At 37.2% G+C, this 25,256-nt stretch overlaps 1 protein-coding gene across 1 annotated transcript in view; it reads left to right on the top strand.

The window, feature by feature from the left end:
* The first annotated feature begins 4,939 nt into the window (after window positions 1-4,939).
* The window catches only part of TARS3 (threonyl-tRNA synthetase 3), a 47,739-nt gene continuing 27,422 nt past the window's right edge, over window positions 4,940-25,256 (top strand). Inside the window, exon 1 of the mRNA XM_068957822.1 lies at window positions 4,940-5,012. Within this exon, the coding sequence (XP_068813923.1) occupies window positions 4,979-5,012 (34 nt within the window). The 5' untranslated portion in view covers window positions 4,940-4,978. The remainder of the gene's footprint in view (window positions 5,013-25,256) is intronic.

Below are 25,256 nucleotides of genomic sequence, written 5' to 3'. Positions count from 1 at the left end.
GGCCAGGTTAAGGTGAGGGGAGGAGGAAGTTGAGGTGAGTGTGGAGATGAAGGGAAGGTGAGAGTGAGGTGAGGACGAAGGTGAGATGAGACGACGAGAACAGAGGCGAGCTGAGGAGAGGAGGAAGGCGAGGTGAGGAAGAAGGTGAGGTGAGGCTGAGGTAGCCCGAAGGTGAGGCGAGGTGACGATGAGGCAATCTGAAGGCGAGGTGAGGTGAGGATGAGCGTGAGGGGAGCAAGGGTCTGAGCAGGAGGTGAGGTGTGGAGGCAGCCAGGATGGGCCAGCAGGCCAGCGCTGCAGCGGGAGCCGTGCCACCAGCCAAGCCACCTTCAGAAAAGACTCCGGGTGTGAGGTGGCTGGAGAGCAGCTCCCCACTGCGGCACCCTCCTCCGCACCTCCCCTAAGTGACTGGGTTGTGAAGTCGCACGTGCAAAGCCTAGTGAGTCTACTGGCAAGACGACATAAACATCATTCCCTCTTCTTTCACATGAGAAAAACAACTAACGTGTGTTTGGAAATCAGATGGTGATTAAATCAAACTAAAAATATTAAATGTTTTCTAGGTGGGTGCCTGCCTCCTGGCTACTGTGACAAAAATAGCTGAAAACATAAGTGTGTAGTGGCCGTAGGTGCGACACTGAATTATCGTTACAGCATTAATCTGTTTCGCGCCTTTCTCCTAAAGTCCAGTATTAAGAGCCATAGGTGGTCATGGTTTTTGACAAGTGCATTCAGGATTCACTCTAAACCATACTACAATAAGATCAAAGAAATCCGCTACAGTACAAACATCACTGAAGTGAAGGATAGCACTTAGCTGACACATTGATCAATAGTAGTGGGAAATACTTTGGGTAAAGGCAGCATGGTGAATTCGTACTCGAACAGAAAGTTTCAAATTATGCTTAACCCACATACAAAACATCTAAAATAACATGGTAAACCTGCTAAAACAGGTAAAACTTTTTTCGAGTTGTGCTATAGAAGTTGTTCTGATGCTTCTGGTGAGAAATGGCAGTTGAGTGTCAAAAGTTTCAGTGCCTAAAGTTCTGTTGCCTCCTCCCAAGGTTATCAAAGACTAGGGGATGTTTAAGCTCTTTTGATACCGGCTGGGGCATTTTGGCAGCCCCAGTACTGTTTCAGCATGTATGCGTTTTGCAGAATGCAGGTATAAACAAATCCTTACAGAAGTGACAAGTTTTCATGAAGATGCTATCATGTAAATTGTATGAATTGCAATACTCAGAGTGGATGAATTAAGCTGGCACTGTTAACTAGGAAAAATACTGTGAACAGCATTGTCACTTTAAGGCTCAAAGATTAGAATTTCATTATTTTTCTTCCTTTTTTATAGGTAATATGTACCTAAGACTGTAGTAGACTACATTCTCCAAAGACCTGTCTGTTAAGCAGGAGACAGAGAAGATCAATATGTTACTCGTAAGCACAAAAGATTCTAATTAGAAACATATCATAGTAATTGTATTACTATGGTTAATGACTTGGACGGTTCTGTTTTTTCAGTCAAGAAACTGGAGATATATAGAAATGTCCTGAAATTCTGTGTCACAGATGATTTAAAAATTCAAATGCCAACTCAATGTCCCAACACAAGCTTGCTCATTTTTAGCTCTCAAGATACTCTTTGCAGGTTGTCTTTTGAGAGATTGAGCATTAAAAACAATGAGGGTCAGTCAACTTGAAATCATTAGGAAGGTTAAATGTAGCTAAAGCTTGAGGTATATTGAATGGACAGTCTATATCTTCTGTAGACAGATCATCAAATGAATCTGAAAACCTTTAGAGATTTGTTTTGCCTTAAAATGTGACTAGAAAGAAGAACTGTAAAACTGACATGTTGCTTTCTTCTTCTGTGTATCCACAGTCATTAGCTGACTGAAGAAATATATGGTGCCCACATAAGTAGTGGGAGAATGAGTGTGGGCTGGATTTTATTCTTGGCATCAATAGCAGAATGTTAGCTGCATTATAACTGAAACTGTTTGAATTTCACATTTCAGTTTGAATGTGATACCTAGCAGTTAGAAAAACATATATTAATCTTGTTTCATATTTGATATAGAAATTATTGAAAGAAAAATGCAGTCGTATGGTAAGACTTTCATAGAGTTATAGTGTTAGAAATTTTGTAGATAAGGCGGTCTAAGGATACAAGGGAAGCAAAGTTTCTTTGAAAGCTAATATAACAGGAAGAAGCGGGTAAGCTTTTGGAGTTCCTTACCTGATGAAGGGACTCTGAGCCCAAAACATGGCTTTTTCAATTTTTACAGTATCAGAGTTGAAACATGCATTTCTTTTCAGCATCTGTGTACAAAGGAGTTAAGAAATGCACAGGCAAAAATTTGCACGAAGACTCTATGTTGGAGTCTGGCTGCATATTCCAGTCTTTACTCGCCTTCTTCAAGAGCCTATAATTTGATTCCCATTCTTACTTAAATTGGAATTCCTAATTCTATTTACATTTGCAAAATAATTAGTTATTTCAGATTTAACTCTTATCATTTTCATTGATCATACTCTGTTAATCTGAGACTAACTTATTAATTGGTTTTGTCAGTTTTATGTATCATCATCATACTCCTTGATGCATATTGTAGAGACAAAACCAGATATTCATGAAGACATGTTATCCTCTAATTTTAATTCCTCTTCTGTTTCTGTCATACCTGCTCTGTCTTAGTGCTGCTCCATTATATGCCTCCTTTCAGGGCATCCTGTTTTAAGCACAGATCTTCTATATAGCTGAAAGAGTAAAAAGATCCTGTTTTTCTTGTCTTTCAGATGAACTGCCTATTTTTAACAGCAGTCAATCAGCAGCTTCCCGATTAGGGTAAGTATCCAAACATCCCACTGTTACCTCCGAGGCTTGTGCGGCCCCGTAGCTGAGCTATGGCCAGAATTTATACGGTAGCTATCCCTGCAGTGGAGATGCTCTGAGCATATTTACTGTTCTCTGTACAGACTCGTTCTGTCTGGCAAGATACACTCTCCTTCACTACAGGTCATAAAGCTGAAAGCAGCTTACATTTTTTTCAGACATAGCATGCGTTTTAGAAACAATTTAATTCCTATTAGATTACTTCAGGTTAATATAGTTGATTCATAGGAGTTTTTTCAGTACAAAAACAAGCAGAGCCCTATTCATTTCTTAATTTTATTTGCTCAGGTAAATTAACTGTATGCTTTACTTCACAACAAACTCTATAGTCTGTTGCTTACAATCTCTGTTGCCCTTGTCTCTTGTGAAGCCTGCCCCTGCTATGACCTTCCTGTACACTTCTTGGCTCTGAAAGAACAGACTCCTCTGTCTAGACATTTATGAGTTACAAAAGGAGTTTCTTCAGTATGACTGTTATACCTAAATAAATGTGTCTTTGACCCAAACTGCAGTCATGATAATATGTTTATTCTAGCTGGAGAGTAGGCTATTGTCAGCTGTAGGAGAGTGGCTAGCTATGACGTAGAGCAACTGAGGGCTCCCATCAGCTGCAGAGCAGCTAAGAGTAAGGGAGTATAATTGTGGCCTAAAGCTCTGTTCTCCCTGAGTTGCACCTCTCATTTTTTCAATCTGAATATCGCTAGAATATATATGAGATTCAAGGTACTTAAAAGGAAAATTTTACAGTATTATCTATTGCTGTTTTTAGAAGAGCTGGTTTCAGTAAGCCTGTTGGAATAAAAGGGACAGTAAAACTCTCGACTTTCTTTCCTTTACCATTAACACATAACACATCCCCACAGTGCCAGCTGTCACTAGGAGCCACCCCTTTCCACATGTTACCTGCATCACGCAGTCTTGACTGAGATCACATGAGGAGAAGAAATTTAGGCCTGACTCAAAAGACTCTTTTGAGACATTACAGAAATGCACTTCTTAAGGTCTAGGCTACACTGAAAGGTCTTTCAGATAATGTAATTTTTTTGCAATAATATGAGGAAAAAGAAACCCCACCTCTAGCTGGCAGAGCTGTGCTTGTGAACAATCAAAAATACTCTGTTTTATTGCTATAGTTCATTTTGTTCAGCAAACCTGTATAAGCTACATGGTCTGTAAAACAAAACAAAACAAAACAAAACAAAACAAAAAAACTCTTACCAGAATAAATGTCATCTTTATTACTACTGTAATGGCATAGCAGCAACTTTTGAGGGTAGATTAGGCTTCAATGACAGAATTTAAGCCTTTGAATGCATCAATTTCTTAGGCTGTCAAAACCATATTAGAACTAAAGCAAGCATTAAATTTGTTGCTCTTTTTATGACATATTAAATAGGAGCTTGTATTTGCATTTTAGAATAGACTTAAATATAGTTTTACTCTGCACAGTAGAGAGATATTTCTGTAATAGTACATTGTCCCTTCTATATATTTCTCAATAATATGCCACTATGTAGACTAAATAATTAAGATTATTATTATTCTTAGAATATACCTCTTCCCCCAGCTGACTTTTACACTAACAATTGGTAAAAAAATTTTTGAGATATACATATGGCATATTCTCGGCTATTTTGGTATTTAACATGACTTGAGAACTTCATATTACACAGTTCAGTTGGTAAAGTGGCATTGTAACATTCCAGAGACTAATACGATACAGCATTGACATTAAAACATGACATTGGATAACTGATCTCCTTCTAATCTATTTTAATCTAAATCTTCCTGTTTACCAGGGAGGTTCTCTTTCTGTACTACTTCTTTTTAGTAATAGTTTATTCTGTTGATTTGTTCAGTTGCTCAGTTATAATCATAATATTAATAAAGATTGTGTTCACCAAGAACACAGTAGATCCTTCAGGCAGGAAAGCGACTGAAAAAGGTTTTCTTGTCATTTCAGTGTCATGTGTGAGCTTCACACATCTCCCATTTTCTTTCCAGAAGAGAAAAGGGAACTAAGATCATACTTGTCAAACACAAAAGAGTTCCTCAGAATCTAAAAGTGTGTCAGATGCGATGGCTCCAGTGGTTATTATCTCCCTCTTCAAAAGTAAGAAAAAAGTCTATGTGTGTCTTTGTTTCTTATCTAGGTATTTACAATATGTGATTTTGCAACTTCTTCTTCAGATCTACTAGGACTTCTTCTATAGGCAACTCACTATATTTATTGTATATAATGCAAGTGCTTTTTCTGATCTGTTATTGTTTCTTTTATAGTTAACTCCATATTATATGAGGATGTATAAACATACATAGAGTACCATCGTAAAAACAAGCAAACAAAAAACCACTAAAACTATCACACATCACTGCACAACTGATCATCTACAACAAGGGAAGTTTTCACCTAACTCTGAGGTATCTTTGTCGTAGGCTAGCTTGACTGGGTGATAGAAACCTATGGGTCTAAGTGTGTACGGTAATAAACTGACCCAGGCATTTAGAATTAACTTATATTTTCTGAAACAATTTACTCTGGTCATTCAAACTGACAAGATAAATAGAGGTTTTACACAAATTGTAAACAAACTTGCTTTGGGAGGAAAGAATGTGCGCTGTATTTTCTCAGAAGAAGAAGATCTTCACCGAATAGATTACTTTCATTTGTCTGCAGATTATCAAGAAGAAAGGGTTTGTTAGATTTATTCATTGAAATCTGTACGAGAAACTTGCAAGCGAGCATACCCATTTCACTATCATCAGGACTATTGTAGTAATGGCTTCCTGTACAAATAGTTTTAGTGTTGTTCTAGGCTGTCTGATGTGGAGCTTCTTTATACTAGTACTGTCAAATTTTAGGGTACTGCAAAAAAAAAAAAAAAAGAATACTATTAAGGGCAAGACTTCAGGATAGGATAAAGGAGACTCTAACTGCCACAGCCTATCTAGCACTTCTGCATTTACAGAATCTCGCAAACTTGCGATTCTTACTTAAAAAACATACTATACTGTAAAAACACTGCAATTTTACTTTAAAAAGAGAAAAGCGCCTTAAGTCAAAATTATCCAAACATCGTATTATGCCTGACAAACATGACCCTCTCACAGGATGAAATAAGCTTAATGTAGAAAACAAAAAAAAAGCATATGCGTGAATTCCATTAGTGCTCTCTGATACAGCTTATTCATGTAGAAAACTACTGGAGGGAAGAAATCACCAAGCATACAATTTCAGTGTGAGATGCGACGGAAAAAAGAAGCATAAGTAACACCACTTCCCATAAAAGATCTTAAGAAATAGGTTATCATCTGCAACATATCACAACCTCAGTACACGAAGATCTAATTAATTAGTCTTGCTAACTGCATATTGTGAGAACTGCGAGAATACGTAACTCTGAGGGAAGGTGTGACCCAACCTTGCTATCGTTCTGGGAAGCAGGATCACTAATAGCTTTCATTTTTAGATGATATGCCTGCTGGGGAAGCCTCTGAGCATGCAATATTTAAAAGAGAAAAAAAACTTGTGAAAAGGAAGGGATAATGGTTCCCTGAAGTGAGAGTGTGGAATTCTGAAAAACAAAAATGTAGGATATTAGAGGCTGAGAAAATATATATATATTTCTGAATTGTTGTGGTAGATGTTATAGAACTACTGTGAACAAGTTGGGAATAAGGATCAATTCATAAGACTGTACCCAGTTGTCTAGAAATAATATTTCTCTACCTTTCCCTTACTTTTTTTGTTTTGCGTAGTGCCTTCTGCACATGGTAGCCCTATACATCAGGATAAATAGATCCAAATGAGAGAGTATTACTAAAATGTAAGGTCCTCCTTCTGCCACAAATTATGCACATGCCTCATTTTACAAAGTAATAGGAATTCAGACCCTCATTTAACTTCATTACTATCTTTGATTAAATCCTGATGGAAGTGTTTCCACATCCATGAGACTAAAGCCTGAAGGCTAGTTGGATGTTACATGAATATATTGAAATTGTTCAGAACTCTAGTTGAAGGCTGTTTCGTATGTCTAGTTGTATATTTGCACACATACTGCGAATATGAAACCATCTTTCACTTTTGGGGTGGAAACAGCTCTTATTACAATGTGCGTGATTGTTACACTTTATTCTTTTAATCAGATTACCAGTACAGTAAAAATTAATGTAATAGGATTTGCTATAATTAGAGGCAAGTATACAGTTATCTACTATAAGAAGAACAGAAGAATGTGAGTGGAGCTCATTAGAGGGATATTGTCTATTCTAATTATTTAGATTTTTTAAATCATACTAAGCCTGATTTTAAGCAGAAAATTTGTTAACAAAATTTAATCAAACAATTACACCCAGAAGGGTTATTTATAGACAAGTATTACTCTTGTCTTGGACAGAGAGAAGTGGAACTGAATATAAACAACTAAAAAGTAAAGCACTACAAAATACTCATTTCATTGTCTTATCTGAATAAAAGGCAAAAAGAAAAAAAGCGTATACAAAAGTACTGATAAACAAGACTTTTACAACATGTATGAAGGAAGCAGCCTTTTAATTTATGGTTTTAAAAATGTAAGTACCCCTTGATAGTATTAATATATATCAAATATTCCTCTAATTCCAGTGTAGGGAAACCTGCATGAAGTTTTAGTGTAGATTGCAGATCTGATTCCCAAATGATTATTCTGTTACTGTATACCTATCTGCTATAACATCCTGACACATCATAAGACTTTAAGATACACACAGTAAGCCTAGAAGTGGGAATTCAGAACTGGAGAGCTATGCCTAATAACAAAAGCTTTGGTGCTGTGCGAAACTTTCTTTGTGTGTATCTGGGATTACACTTGGTAAAAGAATCAACCTGAACACAACAGGTTGATGGATTAATTCCTAAGATATCTTTTTTTTCTTTCGTTGGTAATTAACTTATGCCCTAACCTAGTGACATGGTATTCTATCCTATTGGAGATATTGGGTTAGATTCAAAATACAGTAGTAGGTTACAGTTTGCACCTACAAAATTTCTTAAAAGCCAGCATGACAGTTTTCAAGACCAAAAAGTTATTAATGCTGTTAAGAGTTTGCAAGAGCTGGTCTTTTAGTCATTGAATTATTAATTTTAAAAAAACAGCAGCGGTAGCGTTAGTAATATTCCAGCGAGATAAAGCCCTCCTATTCAATACATATTTATTTTAGAAAGCTCAGTTTAAAGAAACTCTTGTGCCAAAGCTTAAAAATATTTCCATTTTTGAGAGCCTGCCTTCAGACAATGTATTATATCTCTGCCTGGGTATCCAAGATTCTTTTTCAACTCTGGAAATATTGGTCCAAATGAATATAAAATATTTCTTCAATAGAACAACATGATAACATTTTAAAATATGTAATTGAAATAATCAACAGCTGGATAACACTCTTTCAAGAATATGGAGATTAAGTATATAAAACACTTTTTCTTTCTAGTTCCCTTGAAAACTATCTAATATAAAATAAAGAACAGATCTGTTCATTACAAACATGGGTGTTTTTTTGAACATCAAACATGTATTTTTTACTTTGTTGATTACATAAGAGATTTAAAATCCTCTTTTTTTTTACTAACTGGTTCCTGCACTAAGTTATTTAAAAATGATAAAAATTCATGTGCAAATCAACAGTCTTGCTACAAACCAGATTTTTTTTAACAAAGAAGCAATTTGCTGTCCTCTGCTTCTGAGGAGGCACAATCAATTCTAGCTTCTCTTATACACTGCAGTTATTGCAACTTCTGGCATAGAGGATCTGGCTCCAAATTTGCTGTGAGTAGACCAATTTTTTTTAATTGCTCCAGTATAAAAATAAAACTGCCTTTATGGCATTCCTGATGTTGCATAAGGCCTTACATTCAGGAAAAAACACATTAGTAGAAAAAGGAAAAAGGGAGAGAATTAAGTAACCTACTATTCCTGCCTTCACACAGAGTAAAGTTTTGTTGGTTCTTTTTAAGCAAAAAATAAGGTAAAGTGAACTACTAAATACACTACTAAGATTTTGTCTGGTAGGCTGAATAGACTTAAATTACCTCTTGCTGTTACTGCAGCTTGTTTGACATTTTGCTAAACAGTTCAGCTTTTCTTGATTATTTTTAGACATGACAAATAACGGAAATGTGTACAATACTGTCATTACCAGATTTTACTCCTTTAATTTAAAATTGGTCATCACATTAGTGTTCTCTAATCTGAAAATATTTTCAGTTTCTAATATTTTCCAAAAATGAACCAGTAAGAGATACTAAATGAAGCGACATTTTAACATACTGACTGTCCTTGCCCTTTGTTTGCCTCTTTTTATTATTTAGTGTTTGTGCATGGAGCAGCTAAAACTAAAAGCTACTTTCAAGACCCTGTTAGGGTCAGGTCCTCAGCTGGTGTTAAATGTCAAGGCCTCACAAAAATCATCAATTTATACCATGTGAGGGTCTGGCAGCTCAGTTTAGTTTCTGCACTTTGGTGAATGTTGGAAGCGCTGTTCCTCATGAGCATTTTACTGGAGCTGGCCTGGGTGGTATCCATCCTGAGATCCACCTTGCTGTGATCTGCACTGCTTCAATGCCAGTATACACTGCATAGCAGTTAGAGTGTGTAATTACCCCTCTCAGTACAACCTACAAGCCTTTTTCTTATTATGCAGTAGCAGCTTTCAGAGCTCATTTGCTATCATGCCAGCCAAGCAATTTACCTACCATCTGCACGTAAAGACACCCAAGCAGATATGAAACCATGGCTGGTTGTTAACTCAGCACTGCCTTTATTCGAGCTTTTCACTGGCTCCACAATCTTTGGAGCAGGAAGAAGGGATGCAACAAAATTAAGAAAATAAAGCTCTAAGATTTTTATTATTTTGCTTTTGGTTAAAGAACCCCACTTTCTGATTCTGTGAAGATTCTTTCATAATGTACAAAGGACAAATTTTGGAGACTAACTAACAGATGCACAAATAGAGATCTATCCTGGCATGCTACACATCTCTACAAATCTGTTTATTTTATTGCAGTAGTGCAAACTCTGCCTCAGAACCATCTGCCTGACTACTGAGATTTGAAAACCAGAACACAAAAAAGACCATTGTTTAATGGGTAGGGAACGAAGGTACTCTCCATCCCACTGCACTTATCCTCAGGCCAACTGTCCAAGCTGCTGTAGCACATATTCATTACTCTCACTCAAAAAGGAGAGATATCAACACTACAAAAGCTCGGTGCATTTCTCTTAGGAGAACTCAGCTGACTTCATGCAGAAGTCCACTGTGATATTCCTCCTCCAAAACTTTGCCTGGACCTTAATGAAAACTCAATATAATTGATTATGCAGTGACAAAACATCAGAAAATAATAAATAACAGTGAATATTGAAATGGAAATAATGAAATCAAGCTTCATACATGCTCATGTACCCAAAAGTGATGATCTTCCCGCTACTGCCAAACTCTCTGGGCCCAAAGTTGGTTTGTGAGTGATCTGGCAGTGGCTGGAGATTCCCTTCTGCGAGCGTTGGTGGTTTGAAAGTGTGCCATAGTAGACCCTGACACTAAAAGAAAATGCATGGTTCTCTGCAGAAAACAGAGGATATTGTGTATGTTGGAACAAAAAAGAAACACCAAAACTTGCAAGTAGTCTGCAAAGCTCATTTGGTCTAGTGCATAGCACTGTGACAGCAGCAGTAAATCACAAGGCCTGCAACAGTTTGCAGAGAAGGTTTTCTGTGAACTATATACACCTCAAGCCAAAGATTATGATGGCTCTGACTGCATTGGGTTCACTCCCTTCAGTAGACAAGTTTCTTGTTATCTGTATTATGCAAGGAGTGTACATATCATCTATCTTTGGCATTTATGTCGTGTTATCACTGCGGTGTCTACACAGTCAGCAGAACGGAAGTAGTCTCTGCTCTTGTCTTCCTGTATTTTCATGTGAACACAGGAATTTCACTTCTCATCCCTGAGTAGTCTATTATTTTTAAACTACTGCACCCTCTGAAAGCATTTCTGCCCTAGCATTGTGCTGCACCTGTTATCTGATTATGTGATGTATTAAATACCTTCACTTCCCACTGATTTCAGTAGATTTTGACAATGTACTGATACTCTAGCAGAATGAAACTTTCCATTGACTTACACAGGTTTGATCCCAGCAATCCCTAATAGGTGGAAAACAGCTAATAAAAATGATCCAGCATAGCAACAGGATAGAGCTGTCCAGCATCAAAGAAAAAAGTTATGTATAAACATCCTGGTGCTATTTTGGCTCTAAGAAATTTGCATTCTTTTGATGGATTAAAAATCAGGATAGTACCAATGTCATTTCTTAGTTACTCTTCCTCCTACTTGGTATGGACATCTGACATCTCATGACATATCTGATGCTCCAGAAGCTCAGATTCTCTCTGGTGAATTATATTACAGATATAATGAGATTCAAGGTCATAGCTAAGAATCTGAGTGAAAATAATTAAATTAAATACAATGCATAGAACCTCATTCCTCTTTCTGTAATCCTCAAATTCATATCAGCCTCACTGAAGGACTATAATGGTGAATGACACCAACCTTGTGGCTAAAGAATTTCTGAGGGGAGTTGGCTGTAAGAGTTGTCTGAGCCTTCATGAAATCTTGAAGTTTAATTTGCATTTTCTTTGTCATAGGTTTTTTACAGTACAAAAAAAACTTCAGTTTGACAGATGTTGCTCTTCTCTTTACAAATACATTGTCGTACTACAGTACAAATAACATGTTCTGTTCACACACCTAACACACCAATGAAAAACATTTCTTCTCTGGTAGATGATGTTATTTTAAAATATTTCCATTCCTTTTCCTTCTAATCATGAATACACTTATCACCTTTAGTCTCAAGTCTGTGTTTCTCTGAATCTCATTAGCACGCTTTGTTCTAGCAATCAGCTTTTTGCCCTTTGAACTCTATTGGCCTTCACTAAATGAAAAGGGAGAGTGGTATTTTCTGCTGTTTTTTCTCTCAGGAGACCATGAACACATTTTCTTGTTCTTTACGTGTTTTGTAGCTAACATTGAATAGAAGGATGTTAGTAAGGAAAAGACCCATATAGAAGCGCTGAGGATTTCCACAAAGCTTCTTATAAAGACCCAACACTGAAATGTCTTGAGACATTTTCGGAGATTGTTGCTAGCCTTTGATGTGCTTCCCTTTTGATGCTTCTCCCTCCAAAAAAAGATGCTAAATTTTTCTTTACAGTCAGTTGGAAGTGTTCTAAGAGCAACATAAGTTGATCTTTTATCATATATACCGACTGTCAGTGCTGTCTCCCATTTGCGTAAACAGCAGCCGCCCTAAAGTTACTCACGAATTGTATTGTCCGTTTGACGGCACTGCCAGCCACTAGAAGAGGCACCTCCCTCCTCCCTAGATGTTATTCCTTCTTTCTATAATTTAATTGTGTTTTCCAGAGACTGCTAGTTACTCTAGAACATATAATTATTTTATGCACCTGGGTCAACCCAGAGAAAATAGGAGCAGTTCCATGTCCTTGTTTGCACATGCCAATTTTCCATAATCCTATGAATGACAAATATATTTGAATCAATGGAAACTGCTCACATAATTAAGCTCTATTTGTATGAACAAGGTTTGCAGATAGTTTATATTTTTCTTTTTCCACTTTTATTTTCATAGATCAGGTAACCATAATGCTCTGTATATGCTCTGTGTAGCAACAGATCGCGTAATATATAACATATACATTCTGTAACTGAGGAAAATATCAAGCAAAAACCAACTGTGCCTAGTTCTAAAAAAGCTGCCTGTATTTCTACTTAGCTGAATAGCCTGGGGTTAGTTACAGGCAGTATTTGCCATTACTTCGGAGGAGAGTTGGAGGAAGGCAAGGGAAAGATCTACCCACGTTTGTTTAAATATCCTATAGGATTTCTTATGTTTTCCATGGGCTGATTAAAATCATGTGCTTCTGCTTATTCCTTATTCCTTACAGAAGGAGCATGCAGCAATAATTTGCAGCAAGATTTTTATATAAGCGTCCCCCTTACATGGTTTTAATGCAGAAGGGGAACATATGGTCCTGAAAGAGCATTAATACCCAGGTACAGCTGGTCTTTGAAGATTTTAAGTGATCCAGATAAAAAGAATGAGCAAATGCCTCCCAAGGGAGACTGGCTGTTCTGAGACTGTTCTTTATCACAAGTGTTACACGGATATGTCTCTGAAGACCTAAGAATAGAATGGGCACTGTATTGGCAAGAGGAAAATAGATGTATAGGAAAATAAGACAAAAATAAAACCCTCAACCTGGCCAGCAAGAGAGAACTTAATCACTGTCTTGCAGGCTGGCAGCAAAGAAATGCAAACGAACTGATTAACTGATCTATTGTTATTAGTTAATGGAACAACCTAACATTTCTCCGTGACAGCAATATCTCTGTGCCAGGTTTTTATTATCCTGCGGCACTGGCACTCTTAAAATTCCTATTACTCAAAAAATATACATTGATTTAGAGTGAAGTGTCATTTGCTGGATATAAAAAGAGCTCTCACAAAGAATTTGGGGTTAGGCCTTAGCTGAGGATCAACACTGTGGTCTCTTTAAAGGACTAACTGGATTTAAAGACAAGTCTCTTTAAAAGAAGGAAAAATCTAAGGTGCCAGATTTGTCTGAGGAGCTGATCTGAGGTAATGAAGATGCTCAATCTTTATTTTTATTGCACAGAAATATCACATAGCTCCAACCATACTTAATCAGGCTTCATTATTGCATGCTCCGGAGTCCCAAGCAGAAGTGCTAGAAGCTGAGGCTAGACAATATCATTAACTATTCTTGTGCAGGGTAGAATTCCCCAAGATATACATTCCTAGAAGGGATTAGGTTGCCAAAGGGATAGGGAATGAACTTAACATGGAGAATATGAAAATCAGGACGGAAATTTCACAACACAAGGCTTAGGAAACCTGGAAAAATTATGCTCCTGAATTAAAAAATCAGGTATTCTGTGCCTACACCTCAATGTTTCATGACTGCAAGAGGTCAATTAATTAAACAAGCAGGAGAAAGTCAAGAAGAAGCGAAAAGATGGAAGAGAATTGCATACTCCAATAGGAGCCCTAAGAAGAGGAGCCTTTCAAAGTCTCACTGAGATCAGTAGCAAATCCAAAGCTTGCTGTTAATACAAACAAGAAAGCTAAACCACAGAATCAGAAGCCAGGGGCCAAGTCTGGATAAATTAAGTTTTATTTGGCAGGACTACTCAAGGTAAAAATTTCATTGCAGAAATAATCCACAGGCACATCTACAGTTTCAGCATCAGTGAAAATGAAATTGCTCGTACAAGAGGAACGAGCAGAACCACATAAAACCATTATTTCCTCCGAAGTCTGCAGAAAGAATGTATGTGACTAAGGGTGAAAATCTCTTCCTGGGCCTGCCGCTGGATAGCATGTCTCTAACCAGAAGGATTAGAACTCCCATGACATAAGAAATCCTCAGCTAATTTGAAAGCAGAACAGCTGAAGAAAGACTGTTCAACAGAGGTTGGAATTAAGCAAGAGGTTAAATTGCTTCAGATTTTTTGTATCTGCGCTGATCTTGGTGCCAGATGTGGCAGTCTGGGCAAGATAATCATCTTTCCAAAGCACAAAGTCTTTTATAGGCTGGGAAGTTTAGGAGGCAAGATCAGAGATATTTTATCTAGGAGTATAAGAAGTTGCTTTGATACTTCTCATGTAAGGTTACTGCAAGAAAAATGAAAAAATAATATGGAGGGAGCTACAACCATTTTTTTAAATGGAGAGACAAAAAATACTGAGTGAGAGTCAAAACTTTAAAATATGGTAGTTATTTTAAAGTAATGGACAATTACCTGATGGATTTTTGTCAACTGTGTAGAAAATTTGTCCAGGGACTAAACATATCAATTTGCTGGACTAAGTAATTTCTCAAACCAAAAGCAATAAGCTGTGAACCTTAAAATAGGTCCAAGTTTCTGTCTTGTTCTATAGTATGTATAAGTATTTATAATGTTATAGATTGTTAAGCATGATCTATAAAACTAGACAGAAAGGTTGGCTGCTCATAGATCATGCAGCACAAAGAGATACTAACTACATAACAAATTAGTAACAGCTGGATGATTTGGAACCAGAAGGCCTAATGTGACAGTGCAGGGCAAATTTCACTCAGTTTACGAAACAAGACTGCTTTACCTAGGGCAATAAAACAATGCCTCTAGATTGGCTTTTGCAGAACCTAGGGCTCCCTTGTGAAACTGTGTGATAACTTAGTCATGACAAAGATGCCACTGGATCAGGGAGCCCAGAAGAGAAATTCTACCCCTAGTAACTATTCTGACTTGAGAAATCTTGAGTGCTTGAAGAGCTGAAATGAGTAAAGAAATTAAGCTTGGGGATACAAAATTAAAAACGGAAGTCTATACTTTAGAATGTCTTTGTGAATACTTTTGGTTCTTTAAGCAATAAACCTGTATTCTATCGTCGTTTACCTTCAGAAAGATTTCATTTTATGAAGTGCTTAAGATTTTCTGCTTTTAAATACTTTTTTTTGGAAGAGGTTATTTTCTCAGTGGAAAGACTCTTTAGTTTTCATATCATGTTTTAAAAGAAGTTTTCTTGCTCTCTTTAGCTTTAACAGCAGTCATTGCTGAGTAATGCCCAGGGTCATACTTCTGAAAGACAAATTCTTCATTTGCAACATTGCTGCAGGACTTACGGCGGAGTGTATATCCAGAGGACTAGGCACTTGTCCCTTTAGAAGATATAGGTAGAATTTCATAATGGACCTGTCCGGCACTAAGAATTAGATGCAGATCGGTAAAGAAATGTGTAAGGGAAATTCAGTAGCCGTAGAAATAGTTTTAGGAATCTGTTAACTTACACACACACAAGCATATGCAGTTTGGGAGTGATAGGACAGAAATACATTAAACGTAGTGTAATTTGTTCCACCAGAAAACATATTGTGAGCTGTTATTCCACGTCCTTCTTTGCTTGGACAGTACTCAAACCGAGCCAAAATCTTTGCCACTAAGTGCAGACAGCTTCAACTGAAGTCAAAATAGTTGTCCTAAAGTATCAAAGATAAATCTTGGCTAGATAAAAAGTCCTGAAATAATGCCTAGATAGCAATTACTTTCCTAAAAGAATTTATGAGCAGAACAAAACTTACCTGAAAAAAAAAATCTTCTCACATCTCTTGGCAGAGTATCAGATGCTTTAGCAAAGTAAAATAATCTTCTCCTGCAACAAATTCCTGCCCTTAAAAAATCTTAGTACAGAAAGTCACTAGCATTCACCTGATATTTAATGAAGAAGTTGCACCGTTGTCTCTAATGAGACCCTTCACATGAGTATGGCATTGCAGAATGATTGTCCAATTCTTTCATTGCTAAGTCCTGCTTCTAAAAAATTAAAGAATTAATTCTGTTAATTGCAAGGAAAGCAGAAGTGGACCTGTATTCACATGATGATTCAAGAGATAATCCTTGTTAAAGAGTATTTTTGTTACCACTAAGCTGATGGATTAACAAATACTGACTTTGATGGTTACTATTTTTTCAGTCATATGGCAGGTCTTTTACAAGGACCTTAAAATCTCCTTACTTATGATTTGATTTCTACTCCCTAGTTTTGTTACAGCATTTTAGTTCAACTGGTTTATGGCTGTCCAACAGAAAAAATGACTAGTTGGTGTATGACATGTTACCTCTGCAGTGTATGAACATATTGTGATTTCCACAGCACTGAGTCAGCATTCTGATGAGTTAGCATTTGTATTCCCGACAGCTGTTTATTCCTCTCAATGTAATTTCAGAGATAAATGTCCAGAAGGGATTTGCTGCCCCAGATCTATCAGAAAACATATTTAAGATATTCTGTGGTATTTAAATCATAAAAACTCTATTATTCAGTAATCTTAGGACAAAAAATATTTAATTTTGAACATTAAATAAATAATCTAAACCTTATTTTATTATTTGTAAATATAAAGTGATAAAAAGTCAAAAATTTTTCCTTTTTCCTTTTTATTATTTCCCATACAAAGTCACATCGGTAGTTTCCAGAGACGTTACAGAATGAAGAAACACACTAAAACTTCCTGTATTTTTTCTTTACTCCATGTATTTGGAGTTGAGAGAGAAAGTAGCCCTGCAAAGAAAAGACAAGATAATAACCAGTGCACATAGGGGGCCAAACTGTTCCTAGAATGGCTGATGGATTGTACCTTATCAAAGCCAGGGACTAGCTGGCACGGTGGAACCTGAAACTTAGTAGAAACCAGCACCAGTATATGAGAATTCACTGCATTCTGCAATTCCTTAGGTGCTGCTGAAGGGCTATTTTGGCAAAGATGATGTAGGCTACGATCATTCGTGTGCCATCTTTAGCTACACTAGTTTTGCTCATAAACTTCTGGTAAAGCTATGCAGACAGTACAAAGTAGCGCAGATTTTGTTTTCCTGCACGAGCCCTAAAGATTCTAGGGAGGGTGCATTGAGTTGCCACAGCTGCCTTATCTTTGGATTTTTGTTAGGGTGGTGCCATAAATATCTATACTAAATTCTCACCAGGAGATGTTTCTTCCTAACACTTTTCTGTTAGGATTGGCTTTACAATACGGGAGGGCATTTAAAGTTGCTGTTCATGTGATTATAGATGTGTACGTTATCCATACAAAAGTAAAATCCAGTTCTGAATCCCATTGCATTATTGGCTTTGGTCATGTCTGGTGGCAATGAATTTCACAGGCTCCTTATGTTTTTGATGAAAAAAAACAAAAATACAGTTAATTGCTCTGTACTTTCAAACTCCATTTTTTTCTCACCTCAGAAAAGAAGGTAAGAAGGGACTCCTGATATGCCTCCTCCAAAGGTTCCATTCATATCTTCTGTTACTTCCTTTTGCCTTTTCCTACTCTCCAGTCTAAATCAGTCTTGTTTTTCAGTGTCCTTCCGTATAGAAACATTTCTTTGCTTATTACAGTGATAATATATATTGCCCGATAATTTTAATGTTATTTGTATTTATTTTATATTTCTTGTACATGATTTTGAGATAGATATTTTCAGTGCTGTTTTCCAGCTGCCCCCGATGCTTTGTTTGCTCTTTTGACTGCCACTGACCACTAATCATCAGTCCTCACTGAGCTCCCCGCATTACTGGCAAGTGTTTTTTTCCCCCCATATGGTAACTCTACATTTAGAAAGAAAGATAGTAGGCCAAATTAACTTGCAGGTAGTTCCATTTATCTCAGTTATAAGTGTAACCATAAATGGCAGATGAATAAGGTCATCATTGCTACTACTCCAATAAAGTATAAAACATTTAAAGTACAAGCAGTGCTTTTGATGCTAAGCTTTTTAATAACGTACCAAAACTTGAATGTCATTATCGTGGGACTGTTTCCCCATGCCTTACTCATGTCGAAAAGCAATGCATTTAAATAAGGATTACTGATACAGGTAGGGGTGTAAAGGATTAAACCTTAGCCTGGAAGATTCCTGTCTAATCCCATTCATAAAAAACAAATTCATGATGTGCAGCTGTTGCTAATTCAGTGATAGCACATTTTGTTTGCCATGTGAATGACCCCAGTAAAGGTTTTCCCTACAAATCTTACAGTATAGCAAGTCTTACAGTATTTGCCTTAGCAAATTTTCATTCTTTTAAACCTTTGCCATGATATTCTGTGCTAACAACTTAGCTGACACCTTTGACTCATACTAGACTGTATCATTATTAGGAAGTTGCCATAAGGAAGAGAAAAAAAGACTGTTCTGAAATATCTAACTAATCTCCCCCCTTCCCTCTACATGAACTGTTGCTGATACTAAGATCCAAAGTGTGCAGAATTGTGCACAGGTGGAAAATAAGACATCTCTTTAGGTGGGAATTTTACAATCTAGTATGTAATACAATATATCATAAATTTTTAAAAAAAGGATTGCAAAACTAAACATAGGCATGCCTTAGGCAGGATGTTAAAGTCTTAATCCATATTTACAATTAAAACCTAAGCTCTGGGACAGACTTTATTGTAAAAAAACCTGCCTTGAACCTAAACATTCAAGATCTTTCATATGGCTGTGATATATGCAACATAAATAAAAATGTATAAGTAGAAGATCATACTCTCTAGGACCTACTTCTGAAAATTATTTGAGCCATTTCTGTACAGAGGTTGCATTCCCAGTGTAGACTAATGTATAGCTTTCTTAAGAACTATTAAATGACTCTTGAGTGCTGAAGGTTACAAATTACTCGATCCCTTTTAAACTCAATTCATAATCCTGCGCCTGCTTTTGTCAGTTTTCTTCTGGCTCTGTAAAACAACTCCAAGATTGCAGTGCATGTATAGTAATTTTATATCTGTCTGTCTGTCCAGCATTCCACTTAGATTTAAAAATGTAGAGAAGTGTGGACATTAGGTGAATGTATTTGTCTAAAAGACATTCTAAGCTTATGCCTTACTGTATTCCTTCCCTTGTGGATAGTGCAGTTTCTTATTTATAGCTCAGTTTTGTAGAAGATGTAAACAAAAAAAGTAATTTGATTGATTGAAATGCTGCTTTAACCGATTGCGTGTCTAGCTCTGTCTACCTCTTGAGAAATCATCAACGTGCATAGTAAACACCTACATGCACTGCTAGAACTCTTCACAATTTAGCAGAGAGATTCACTTGACTATTCATGCAATATCCAATACAAGAGTCTCCAAAACGGCATAGCAGTACAGACTGTGAATAAAAAAAAAGCAACAATAATAAATTTATTTTGCATAAACTGAGTATCAGTATCTTCTTATTAGTGTTACTTGTACGACTGTAGTGCCTGGAGGTCCCGTGTGACACTGGATAAACATGTGTTCCCACCTACAAGTGTTTGCAATGTAAATATGTATTTATGGAAGTACTGCTATGACAGAAAGGTCTAATGATGTTATTACATGTAGTTTAGTAAGCTTTTTTCTCAGCGTGCAAGCAGAGCATGTGCCAATAGCACTCTTATATGAAATATTTGTATGGCAGCTAATTGTATCATTCATTGCTGTTAGGGTGGAGCTGTAGCAAACAATATGTAAATTTACGGAGAGGTAATCAGATTTCTAAGTACAGTCAATTCTTGAGAGAGAGTGCTTCTGTGAGAAGTTTTTGCTGAGATGCAATCATTTTGTTACAATCTCTTGCTCAAGGACTGGTTTGAATGTAAAATAAGTAAGTTGTCGCGGAAATAGATTCAAAATGACTGACCTGTAATCAGAAAAGTAACAGTGGGTATGCATGGTACCAAATTCACCTCCTCCGACACGTACCCCTTCTCAAAATTGACCCTTCCATTTATTAATCTTTAGCAAAAGCCCCTCACTTTTAAGAGAGGAATAGAATATAGAAGGGAAAAATCTTCTTAAGAGGGAAATATTGGATGGATATTGAATGGATAGAGGGACAGATGGATGGACGGATAGATGGACAGACAGTTACAAGGCCCACTTCATTTGGTTACTGTAATGATGCAACATATACCTGGGAAGTACACTTGGTGCAGAGTCCAGAGACTCCCTAGATAGTAAAGAGAAGGCATAATATGTATATAGTAGCCCTATCACAGCTCCCATAGTATGGTAATTAGCTGGATTACCACTGCGCTCTGACAGTTCCATCTAAAATAATAAACTTTTAGGCATTCTTAGTCATGAGTAGCCAAAAATAAATTAGAATAGTCTTAGGCTGCACTAATTAACTGTAAAAGCCAGAAATTAGGGAAATCCAAGATCAAAAAAATGATTTCAAGCCCAAAAGCCACCTTTTCCCTTTCTCTGTTTTTTTTTGGCAAGCAGAATTCAGGGAGAATAGATAACTGTGTTTGAGATATTTTGGGGCAGGAACTTATAATTTACATAGATGAACATGCAGGTTATTACCTTGAGCTGAGAAGGCTATTTAAGAAACCGTCTCGTCTTTTTTATGACATCCTATACGTATCAGAGAATTAAATATAGTATCTGATAACTGCTAATGTGGCAACAATTGCAAGGAATGCCAACAACAGACTGGAGAATATTGTTTATGGGATTTCTAAAAGGGAAATCTCTAAAATTACATGGGAAAGACACTTGTTCTGACGTCTTTATTTGCTTTTCTCTTCTAACCCTTCATTTTGCTTTTACACTTCTTTCTACGGCTGACTGTGGTCATGGCACATCTGTTTCAGGTTGCAAACAGAGACAAGCAGCTTCCTGTCAAATAAGCTAATGCTGCTGGGCAAACTGACCTTGACCTGACTGCTGTGATGCCAAAAGCCACAAGGTAGCTGGTAACGATTGTTAGGTAGGTCAAACCTAGCTTTTATTGTTGCTCCATTTCATAAAAATATGAGGTGGTAAAGGAACAGAACAGCACTGTCTCCTTATCAGAGTCTAATCCTATTGTACCTCAATAAATGTTTGGGATAAGACGTAATCTAAGTAAAACCTCTTCCATGTGCTTATTACCTCCTGTATGAAGAGATAATGTTTCCCAATCTACAAAACATTTTTTTGCACTAAAAATACATGTAAAACTAGGGATGGCATTTCCACAGTAGTTATACTGGCATTCAGACATGGAGAAAAAAATATATACCTGCTCATTCAGACATGGAGAAAACTATGATTCCAGGACCATTCATGACAAAGCTCCGTATTTGCATACCAAGCACGTCCCTAGAACTTCTTTTCAGCACTACTTCTCTTAATAGTCCAGGGAAGTAGGAAAAGTGTGAGCTACAGTAACCAAGAGCCTTGGGCTCCACTTTTTCCTTTCTGCTAGCTGGTTTCCAGGGACACATCAGGAATGTGGTTTACACCTGTCCTCCCAGCTGCTTTCCTCAGACAAAGCACAGGGGTTTGGGAGGGGAAGGGAAGGAGAGTAGCGTTGTGCAAGTCTGTGAGCCTGCTTTCAGAACAAAGGGAACGAATCTGCACATAGCAAATTGCTCCGTGCAGAGTATGGGGCACAGTCTACCCCCACGTGACCCCCTGAGTGCTCACTGGATTGCTGCTTTACATTTCTAAAAATGAGACTTACTACATCAGTAGCATAAAGATGATGAAAATTACAAGTCATAATTATGTTTGAAGACTATCTTGTCTGGATTTCAGTGGTTATATTTTCTGTTCATAGTTCCAGGCATCTTATTAGAACCGGATATATTTTAGATTCCCTACACATTTGTTTAAATATTAAAAAGCTAATGAATTACATCAACATGACAATTCTGCCTGATACAGCACAGGCTTGTCTTTACTAGGATTTAAAAGTGTGTTTTTGGAAAGTGTTGGTTGGTGCATTCTGAAACATATTCTAAAAGCACAATGGACCTCATTTCCATCTTTGGATGGAGCCTCAGATTACTCTGAACTGTCTGTTCAGTGGCTGGCTAATTTCATCTTATAAATTGCTTACTAACAAAAAATAAAGAAAAGGTGGCCCATCCAAGGTCCTTCCAATTTGGAGGGCCTCCTGCCATTGCCAGCATGGCTTTGTACCACACCAGGAGGAGGAGGAAACTTGGCAAGGCGGATGCGGTTGACTATGGAGCCAGTTTGTGTTTCCTTATCCTGCCATGTGTCTGGACAAAACACCACCAGGCATCACCTACTGGCTCCTTGGACACCTTCCAGAAGTGGTGGGTGCTGTCAGCGGTGTCATGCTCAATGTTCCCTCCTTCAACCCAGTTCCCCACACTTGCCTATCTGACCCTTTAATCCTGTCCTCCTCCTTTTTAAAATTGTTTGTCTCCTCCCATAAGCTGTCTCTTTTCCAGAATAGAGTCCCGGCCTACTCAATTATTTTTCATGTGGAAGCCATTCAGTCCCATTTCTTTGATGACTGTTGTTGTCTTTCTCTGAACTTTTTCCACGTCTAATGTACCTTTTCAAGATGCTAGCACCAGAACAGCACACAGTATTCTAGGTATGAGCAAATGGTGGAGTTATCTCCTTGCATAATTTTATTTTCTCTTTTATTCTTTTTTCCTTTCCTAACAATTCCTAACATTTGCATTTTTGGACTGCTGCCTTTCATTGAGTTGATGTTTTTATGTACCTATCACAATCATAAACTTCCAATTCCAAGTGGTAACAGGTAGCTCAGAGCCCATCACTTTATTCATAAAGCTAATAATACTTTTATCTACATATGCCATTTCACATTTATCTACATTGAATTTCCTCTGCTGTTTTATTACCCAGTTACTTAGTCTTACAAGGCCTTAGTCTTTGTATTCAGCTGTCACAATAACTACATTGAATGAGTTTGTATCCTTAGCAAACTTTGTCATCTCATGACTAACACCTTTTTCCAGATCAGTTATGAGTTTGTTAAGCAGAATCAATCCGCTGCAGAATTCCGCTGACAACTTCCCATAATGTCACTCCACTCGCGCGGCTGGAAGTTTGGGAGGGAGCATAGTTAGGTGGCTGGGAACTGTGGCATTCAGCACCGATCTGTAGGGCGTTACAGAGTTGTGCAGCCCTGTATCTCGGACTTTGTGTATAAGAATCCTTTGCAGTACTGTGCCATGCTCCCTCTCTTTCGTTGGGGTCCTACATACCAGATAAAGCTGATCAACCTGATCTGTGACCTCTGGTCACGCTGTCAGGAAGTGAGGGAATTACGTGGCATTTCCTAGCCGTAGAGGACTGTGTCTTCTGCCAGGATTCTGCATTCATTCAAATCCTTCGGAAAGACAACCTGATCCTATGGCTTTTGCTTCTCAGGTGATCTGACCCCCATGTTACGTATGCCCCATCATGTGATCAGATACATGAAGTCTCACACGTTAGTAAGAAGAAGCTTAAGAAGTCTAACTTCTACTAAGAGATCAGAGACAAATACTTTTTGCCAAAGGAATGCATCAGGACATACAAAAAGTATTTTAGGGCAAGAAAGATTTAAGAGCACACAGCCCAGTAACAGGATGGGACCCAACAGAGCAGTGTAGTGAGGGAACTATATAAAGGAGGGGTGGGAAGTCCAAGTATGTACGTTTGGTCTGATACATGCAGGCAAAAAGACAACCTTGTATAATCCATTTGAAGTGAGTGAATATACCAAGTGCAGTTAGTACAGCAGATAAAATCTGAATGTTTAAACAGCTATCATTGTTGATTTGGTTTGGACCTGAGGGGCTTGATTTAACGTGACATTGCACTTAATTTTGTCATTTACATATGGGAAAGTGGGTATGAGATGTTCCCAGATAAACAAAGAATCATACTGAAATTCCCAAAATGTAAAAATTAACACATCTCCAAACTTGGGGTTGTATTCTTCACTGAGTGGTGCTTCGATCCTCTTTGCCGTTGACTCCAAAAGAGTATTTTGTTTACCACATGTGATGAAAGATAGGCAGTATTTGTCACTATGCCTTTGAATCATCATAATTACATTGGTATTGGTTGGTGAGAAACACAAAAATGCATGCAACTCATGCATCAGATATTATGCCCAGAATAACTGGACAAAGTAATCAGCACTGCTAAATGCTATGATAATATTACAAATCTAAATAATAATTCATAATAATAATTTCAAATCGGTAGCAAGGGTGTTTTTTAACAACTGTGATACAGTACCATCTAGTGGCCGAATTGAACAGGACCGTATCAAAAACTGGTACTCATATTAACTGCCAAATATATAGCTACTATTTTTTTGAATCCTGTGGTTTTGGCTGGGGATGACTGAAGATGTTAAAAAAAAAAGTCTTCCAATTTTGAATCCAACAGTAGTTCTTTGACAATTTTTGTGTTGATTATTATTTCACTGAGTATTAATTCTAGAGAAAGGTAAGTTCTCTCTCTAAAGGAAGGTTTGAGCTTTTTGTGGAGACACTGAAATAAGTCATAGCCCAAGTAGACTGATTATGGTTTAAGTAAACCTAAACAGAGTGCCTTTGTGTGATTACGTTTTGCCTTATTACACTTATTTATATATTAAATCTACTTATTTTATGGTACTTTAAACCTATTTTAGCAGTGAAGTTAACTGACACATTGATTAAGTACTTTTTAGAATTATAAAGGCAACAGAATATCTAAAATACAGCCTGGATTTCACACGGATTACAACTGGAGATTTTGGTGTTAGAAATACTATGTTCACACCATCTCAATAATAGAGAGTCAGAAAGAGAGAGAGAGAAAAAATGATACAGTGCAGAACATTTGTAGTAAATCTGTTAGACCAATATGATCTCTGAGCTGGGCATTTAGAGCCCAGTTTAGAATTTGGCCCAATTCCTGTACAGATGGGTCATATGGCCAAACATGTC

This window comes from Struthio camelus, chromosome 12, assembly GCF_040807025.1.
Source record: "Struthio camelus isolate bStrCam1 chromosome 12, bStrCam1.hap1, whole genome shotgun sequence".
Lineage (NCBI taxonomy): Eukaryota > Metazoa > Chordata > Aves > Struthioniformes > Struthionidae > Struthio > Struthio camelus.
This window is presented reverse-complemented; position numbering and strand designations above follow the sequence as displayed.